This window comes from Carya illinoinensis, chromosome 9 (assembly GCF_018687715.1).
Source record: "Carya illinoinensis cultivar Pawnee chromosome 9, C.illinoinensisPawnee_v1, whole genome shotgun sequence".
NCBI lineage: Eukaryota > Viridiplantae > Streptophyta > Magnoliopsida > Fagales > Juglandaceae > Carya > Carya illinoinensis.
The window spans coordinates 26,410,591-26,419,311 of NC_056760.1; the positions used below are offsets into that span (position 1 = coordinate 26,410,591).

Below are 8,721 nucleotides of genomic sequence, written 5' to 3' on the forward strand. Positions count from 1 at the left end.
GGTTTTCCCAACAAAATTCAGCACAAAGTTAGCTTAGGATTTAAAAGCAAAGAATTCCAAAAGTATTCGGGAATGAATATACTATTATCGGCTTCACATTTATCTAACATTGATTGTTCAATGGAGCAAGACAACAAAATAGAGACCAATCAAACGAGGCCAATTACAACATAAATTTTAAAGGTCTATAAATTTTGCTCTCTCAAAATACACCACATCAAATATAAAGGAGCCAAAGTCCACACTTCTAAAATGTGATGACACCCCTCCTTTCCTCCCAAACTCGGACCACCCCTCTCATTCTTCTAGGTATACACCAAAAGATGTAAAGAGCCGATTGATGGTTATGAGGAGCAAGAACAAAATTGCTAGATCAGCACTAACAAGCAAGAACCTATATGGATAATACTAGAGAGATAAAATTGAGCCTCCATGAGAGGAATTTTGCTTAATCACTATCACCAGTCCAGTCTTTCAGGTCCTCGTCAACATAATTTTGAGCCCATTTGACCGCTGCCAGTGCAGCCTGTGGTCCTCCAGGCAATCCCGATTTCAATTACAGCGTCCGCCATTTCAATGAATGCTTAACACCGAGGGATGTTCGAAAAAATGTCTTATTTCATTCCATCTCATTTTTTTAAATATTATTTAAATATAAATACTTTTAAATTAATTATTATAATTTTTTTAAACTAATCATTACAATTTTATCAAATTTTTAAATAAAAAATAATTTAACTTTTTCAAATTTTAAAACAAAAATAATATCTAAAAAATGATAGTATTACTTCTAAATATACCCACCAAATGTATCCACTCATGTATTTTTAATTTTTTTTAATTTTCTCTTAATAGTCAAGAAAGTGACTATTAGTGAATTTATATATATTTTTAATTTTTCTTAATGGTTAAGGATGTTTAAAAAATACTTAAAGAAAAACAAAAAAACTCATTTGCACTAGTGTGCATATTTGGGGTGTACATTTGGTGTGCACCCTAACATTGTCCATTAAAAAAGTATATTATAACAATATTATAAATTTATAATATTTTTTATTCAACTTTTTTTCTCATTTTTCAAAATCCAATCTTACTACTATTCATAAATCATCTTATTATTATACACAAAATTTTTATCTGATCTCATTCCCCAAACATCCCATAAGAGGATGTTTGGAAAATTTTTCATCTTATCCTATCTCAATTCCTTCCCAAATATTATTCAAACACAAACACTTTCAAATTAATCATTACAATTTTCTCAAACTTCAAATCTATCAAATTCTAAAATAAAAATTATATTAAAAAATTATATTCTAACAATATTACAACTTTATAATATTTTTTATTCAACTTCTTTTATTTTTCAAAACCAATAAATACTTAATCATATGTATTTATAAATACATTTATACACACTTGATCATATGTATTAATATAAAAGGTGTACAGTCTAACTTATATAGACTATAATTAAATTCAATATTATATTAGTATGTTTCTCTACTCCAAACAAACTTTGTGAGGTTTTCATCATTAAATTACGCCGGGAAGCAAGACTGAATGGAACCAGAATCAATAAAATTGGTAGTTTCAGTTTCAGTGATGAATCAGTTTGGTATCAGTTCTTTAATTCTCAAAATTGGTATATGCTAGTTCATTTATAAAGTATGTCAAAAACATGACCGAACCGAACTAGTTATACCCATAATTCTATCTGGAATGGTAGAAGCTGTAACTGGAACCGATGGAACAAGATTGGATAAGGGTGAAATTGCCGTCAGGTGTATGGCCTGAGTTGAGTGAAGCCGAGTTCACGATGGAGGTTCATTTCAAGTTGATAGATTTTTATATGAAGATTATTATGTGTTTGATTAGTGGTATTGAAAGGGTTTTGGAAGGGAAGCTTGAGCCAAGTGGATGCCAATAATTGAAGAGATTCTTACCCTTGAAATCACTTTGTCCTAAACGACCATATTGTGGAAGTCATTTTGAAATTATTAGTCCAGAGGGAAGAAATCTTGTGAGGCATGGGATGAGGTTTATGACCATGTAGCGTTAAATATGCTTCTCTTTTGAGGTTTAAAGGGAGTTATTGTTTTGGGACTCTATTATATGGATGGTTTAACTTGATATTTTGGATGAAAGATGAATTATTACGTACGAATGAAATGAGAAGTTGTTTTGGGATTCAACATTCTAGTATATTGTATGTTGATAAAGAAAAAAAATTATCTACTACATTTAATGCATATTGTTAGAAGTATATTAAGTACATTGCATCTTATTTATCATGAATAAAGATATGTAATAGTGTATTCCATTTCTCGAGGGTTTAATTTTCATCAAATCCCAAGTGGCGTTTGGGAGCGTCACATACCCCCTATGCTATACTCGACTTTGAATTAGCTCTCTATGTCTTTTTACAAACAACACCTCGTAGTTTCAGTCTATCAACTTTTTCGTCCATCAACATTAATGAAAAACATGTGGCCCCAATCATAAATTGTCAAAATCGATTGACCTTCATGGTTGATAGAAACTACCAATGGGGCCCACCTTTGTGGTGGTCGAAAACCGGCCAACGCGAAGGTTGGTGTGTTATGGCTACTGCTGGTGGTTGGGGTCGCAGCCGCTGGTGGAGGATGTCCCTCATTTTTTTTTTCTTTAATTTTTTATATTTTTAATAATAAAAATTCATTTCCTAAAAAGAAGTTGACAATCTTGTAAGAAGATTACGGAGGAGAGGTGACAGTTTGTGATTGGGTCATGCATTTCTTTTTAGTATTGATAGATGGAAAAGTTGGCGAAGAGACTTATTTCTAAATAATTAAAAACATAAAGTGAAAAAAGGATGAAGCTAGTTCAAAGTTTTTTATGTTTTTATTTTTGTGATTTTATTTTAAATAATTTTTTAACATCTTTAATCATTAAAAAAAGAAAAAAAAATACATAACTTCATTAGTAATTATTTCTTTAATCATTAAATTAAAAAAATTAAAATACATAAATAATAATAATTAAGGGAGCACTCATTGGACCACATTTTCGGTGATTATTATTATCGTTTACGGGCCCATCCATTAGCCCAAGTTTGATTGAGACAAAGATCCAATGAACCCACAGCCCAACACACAAACCAAGCGAAATTACCCACCGTACTATAAATTGCCACTCAAAACCTAGTTGGCACCCGTAAACCCTAGTGTGCCTCACCCCAATATTCGGTTCCATTTCCACACACTGAGCACCAATGGCTGCAGCCGCCGCACGCCCTCTCGTCACCGTTCAATCACATGATGGCGCCGAATCAACCGACACCGTTCACCTGCCGGACGTTATGAGGGCCTCTATCCGACCTGACATCGTTAACTTCGTCCACGCCAACATATCCAAGAACAAACGGCAGCCGTACGCCGTATCAAAGCGCGCCGGCCACCAGACCTCCGCAGAGTCCTGGGGAACCGGACGCGCAGTTTCCCGTATCCCCCGTGTTCCCGGCGGTGGAACCCACCGCGCCGGCCAGGGTGCTTTTGGTAACATGTGCCGTGGCGGCCGCATGTTCGCCCCCACAAAGATCTGGCGCCGCTGGCATCGCAAGGTTAATGTCAACCTCAAGCGCTACGCCGTTGTTTCGGCCATAGCCGCATCCGCCGTCCCCTCCCTCGTTCTTGCCCGTGGACACCGGATCGAGTCGGTTCCCGAGTTGCCCCTGGTCATCAGCGACTCAGCCGAGAGCGTGGAGAAGACCTCTGCGGCTCTCAAGGTTCTGAAAGATATTGGTGCTCACCCCGATGCCGAAAAGGCTAAGGACAGCCACTCGATCCGTCCAGGCAAAGGTAAGATGCGTAACCGCCGTTACATCAATCGCAAGGGCCCTCTGATTGTTTACGGAACTGAGGGGGCGAAGCTCGTGAAAGCGTTCAGGAACATTCCCGGGGTCGATATCGTGAACGTGGAGAGGCTGAACCTGCTGAAGCTGGCTCCCGGTGGTCACCTTGGGAGGTTTGTGATCTGGACCAAGTCGGCATTCGAGAAGCTGGACTCGATCTACGGGTCATTCGAAAAGCCTTCGGAGAAGAAGAAGGGGTACGTGCTGCCGAGGTCGAAGATGGTGAACGCTGACTTGTCTAGGATTATCAACTCGGACGAGGTGCAGTCCGTGGTGAGGCCGATCAAGAGGGAGTTTAAGAGGGCGCCAATGAAGAAGAACCCACTGAAGAATCTCAACACCTTGCTGAAGCTGAACCCTTACGCCAAGACCGCCAGGAGGATGGCTCTTTTGGCCGAGGCAGAACGCGTGAAGGCCAAGAAGGAGAAGCTTGATAAGAAGAGAAAGCAAGTCACTAAGGTTTGCCACTTCCATGTTGATTTCCTTCACTTTCTTTTTTTAGCTTCATATACCATAATGCTCTGTAAATGAGGTGGGGTTTTGCATTGCTTGCTTCTAACTATTGCATTACGTTTCGACCAAACAATGAAATAGACATGAGCAACCTAGGGCCGTTCTTAAAACAGGCATATAGAAATCTTTATTTGTGACGGTAAGTGATAATAGTTTTATTTGGTATAACTTTTGTCTGTCCATGTAATATAATGCTCTAGTATTTGCTGGGTACTTCTGGTTCATATACAACAACTCTAGGGAAAGAGTTGGCCGCGTCTTACCATGACTCTAAAAGGACTAGTTAATTTGAAGCTTTCCTAGGATCATAAAATTTCCCAGATTTTCATCCTAAAAAAAAAAAAAAAAATCCTAGAATTACCTATGGTTTCACCAAGTAAGTAGTCCAAGTGGGATTGAACTGTCCAGACTACGCATATAACTGGCACACTCAATGTGACTTAATTCTTTTTCCCAATGTGGGATTGGGATGTTACAATTACCTAACCAAGCGCTGTTGTTGAAAAACTCAACTAGGTTTCCTCAATCATTTTGGGTTTTTTTTTTTTTTTTTTCTTCGTGGGTCCTCTCAGTTGTTTTAGGTCATCTGTGTGCATGAGCTCAATGTCACAAGTTCAATTTTTCCTTGGATCAAACTGCGATTTAAGTGGAAGGCCATGGTGGTGGGCTGCTGTGCTGATCTCCCGGGAGTTTAGATTGGATGAGTCCTAAGGGCTCTTGGCTCCCCATCCGAACAAATTTAGAGAGAGAGAGAGAGGGAGGGAGAGAGAGAGAGAGAGAAGAAGAAGAAGAAGAAGTTTTAGTTCATCTGTGGTTCTTTTTACAAGGATCATCACTTTTTTATTTTTCTGAGACTCAATTCTGTAGTTTATTTACCATACTTCTTTCTACTGGGCGTCGCTGATAATGTCAATCACACATTTTTTGTAGTAGCAGCTTTCTTGTTGGTGACTGATGATTATTGAATATAAAATTGTAATGCCATTGGTGATTTCAATAAGTTATTAATGGACATTTTTGTGTCACCTTGTTTCTTTTGGGTTTTTCAGGAAGAGGCTTCTGCAATTCAGGCTGCGGGGAAAGCATGGTACAAGACAATGATATCAGATAGTGATTACACCGAGTTTGAGAACTTCACTAAGTGGCTAGGAGTCTCTCAGTAATTTACCCTTTTTCTTTGTTTGAAAATCCTGTAGGCCTCTTCATTTGTTTTACTTGGTGGTACTTTTACGGTTTTGAGACATGGATGATATTAGGTGGGAGGAAATGAGATATATGACTTGGAAATTTTTTTCCTTTCCTCTCACTTTTTCTTTTTAAAATATCGATTTCTGCCTTGGAGTTTGTATTTTGGAACCGAAATTAATTATTATAGGTATTGTAGTTTGTCAATTTTCTTTCTTAATGGTGTGATGTTTATGCACTTTGGCTTATGATGTACTTAATTTGATTTGGATTTCTCTTAGCTAGTATAGTTTCTCGGGTGATCAGTTTTTATTCTAATTGATTACTTATCAATCAAGCCGCCAAAATATTGTAGAGTGTAATTTTTTGTTTTTAGAATAATGCTATATAGAGTTGTAGACTGAGTAATTGTCATGCAGTCGTTATGAGAAAATGTGGGGCTTCTTATTAAAAAATTAATTTCTTTTTATTTAGGTTATGTATTTATTCACTATTTTTAAAGTGATTGTATGGGTTTGCACACTCACGACTGCAAATACATTTTTCTTTTTTTGTTTTAAGGATTCAACCTTCAAGATTATGTCATGTCATTTATTGATTTTCTTTTCATCTTTAGTTTATGTTATTTATTTTGACTTAATTTTATGTTCATCTTCGAGGTGGTAGAACTGAGTGGTGTTATTTGTCTTTTGTTGTCATTGAATAATGTAGTGTGTCAAGTCTCTCATATATGCTATTGGAATGGTAGATACAAGTTTTGAATAGAAAAGGTACGTTTATAAAATTAATTCAATCAATTAAATTTGAATTTGAATTGGTCACACAATGAATCGAATTTAGTGTTTTTTAGTCATTCACATAATGAAATCATAAGCTCCCAAGTAGTGGGAGGAGCCCAACCTGGTGCTCTGACTGTGTCTATTGAAGAATGAGCTTGTGACTCATAGGCAGTGGCTTAGTTAAGGGAACCTACTGGAGCCCTAATGAATGTGAGTTTTCTTAGGGCAATTGTCACTCCTTATGGAACTGAACCTAGGTGATCTATTCATGACCAGGATGAAGCTTGGGTGAAACTAAATAGAGGTCTGAACTAATTGATGTTGAAGAATTAGCGGATGAGTTGTGGTTAGGGGTGATATGCCACTCAAACCCAGAGCTTGCTGGTTCTCTCCAAAATGCGTTGAGGCATAGTAGTTGACTGGACATTTAGGGGTAAAGCATTGTTTCGGTACGGGCTGCGAGAGCGATATCAAATCAACGCAAACTCTGAATATTAAATATGATTTCAAAATAACAGGGGTCAAGGTCGGGCAGTGAGACAATGGGGGATAAGCTATATCGTCGAGAGGGAAACAGCCAAATCACCAGCTAAGGCCTCTAAATGACCGCCTAGTGATAAAGGAGGTAGAGGTGCAGAGATAGCTAGGAGGTTTGCCTAGAAGTAACCATCCTTGAAAGAGTGAGTAATATCTCACTAATCAAGCACTCTTGTGCTGAAGATGAATGGGGCTAAGTGACCTACCGAAGTTGTGAGATGTAAAAAGGCCTCGGTAGGGGGCGTTTCGCCTTAGGGGGAAGCACATGCGCGAGTAGCAGTGGATGAAATGGAAGCGAGAATGTCGACTTGAGTAACGCAAACATTGGTGAGAATCCAATGCCCTGAAAACCTAGAAAACCTAAGGGTTTCTTTGCAAGGTTCGTCCACGGAGGGTGAATCAGAGCCTAGGATAAGGCTGAAAGGCATAGTCGATGAACAAAAGGTGAATAATCCTGTACTGCCTCTTGTTGGTCCTAAGGGACAGAGGAGGTTAGGTTAGCCAAAAGATGGTTATCAGTTCAAGGATGCAAGGTGCCCTTGCTTTTTCAGGATAAGAAGGGGAAGAGAAAATATCTCGAGCCAATGTTCGAGAACCAGGCGCTTCGGCACTGAAGTAACCCATGCCATACTCCTAGGAAAAGCTCGAACAACTACTTCAAATACAGTATCAGGAAGTACCACTCCTGGAATCTCGATATCTAAGGTTTTATTAGCTAAATGGCAATTGACACATACAATACGGCCAATCGCTTCTAGTGGATTTTTATAACCTTGTTGTGCAAAAATGGGATATGCGTTTGAACTAGGTGTCCTAGTGATTAAATAAATCATGAGCGATATGGAAATGGATCAAGTAATCTCTTACTTTATCCAAGTAAAAAGAGTATTTATAGTTTGCATGGTCCAATCATTGGTATCGAAAATTTGCACAATAAAATTAGGTAGGTCCCTAGTCTAGTATAATTCCTTATCTATGATTTTGCTATTTACTAAAAAAATATTAATGGAATATAGGAAGAATTCTTTGTAGGAGTAGAAAGAATAAGTACAATTTTGAATGTTTTGCTCATTTACAAAGTAACAACCATTATAATTTGATCAGTGAATCATTTTTTAGTCATCAATGAATGATAAATCACTACAAGTGAGGGAGATACATGATTTAAATAGCGGAAAATCAAATATTTTAAAATTATATCTAGAATGACCGAAAAAGTGGAAACAAGACCAGATATAATTTGATTGGATCAAGAATAAAAATTGGAATTCGGTATGTATAAAAGATATTCCTATGTTATAATATTTAATTCTCAATAATAAATCAATTTTATAGTTCATATATTGTTATTCATGATATTGCTCTGATTTGATATCATTGAGATGTAATTCATCCCATTGAATATTGAATTTATAGCCGAAAAATTTATCGGCTTGATGGGATTCAATCCCAAGTAAAATGCTAAATTGATTTTAATGTGGTCGCATAAAATTATTTTTTTTTATTGTTGACTATAGTTTTATTTTGATTATACATATATATATATATATATATATATATCAAAGAAACAACTTGTATTGATTAAATCTCAATAACAGAGAATGGATACAAGGGGAATGTCTTCCATATCAACTAACATCTCAGAAATGCTCGGGGCATTTTTTCCTACAATATGTGTAACAATGTTTGCTGTATCATTGACCTCTCTTTGAAACCTCTAAGTAAATGTTGCAGATCAAAGATGAGCATCCCCATGCTAGTCCTGCTCACTTCTGGATTGTTTATAGTCTTGAAAATTGAAAGTACATCCCCTTT

General features: G+C 36.9%; 1 protein-coding gene across 1 annotated transcript; it reads left to right on the forward strand.

Moving 5' to 3' along the window:
* Positions 1–3,179: 3,179 nt before the first annotated feature.
* LOC122276373 (60S ribosomal protein L4-like) lies at positions 3,180–5,797 on the forward strand. Its single transcript, XM_043086029.1, has 2 exons — positions 3,180–4,351; positions 5,455–5,797. The coding sequence occupies exons 1-2, from the start codon at positions 3,254–3,256 to the stop codon at positions 5,566–5,568; spliced, it is 1,212 nt and encodes a 403-aa protein (XP_042941963.1). The 5' UTR covers positions 3,180–3,253; the 3' UTR covers positions 5,569–5,797.
* Positions 5,798–8,721: the final 2,924 nt, after the last annotated feature.

Excerpts from the sequence above, each read along its gene's own strand:
- LOC122276373 (XM_043086029.1), top strand. The coding sequence starts at position 3,254 with ATGGCTGCAGCCGCCGCACGCCCTCTCGTCACCGTTCAATCACATGAT. Across the intron at positions 4,352-5,454 it reads AGAGAAAGCAAGTCACTAAG|GAAGAGGCTTCTGCAATTCA; the intron begins GTTTGCCACTTC and ends TGGGTTTTTCAG.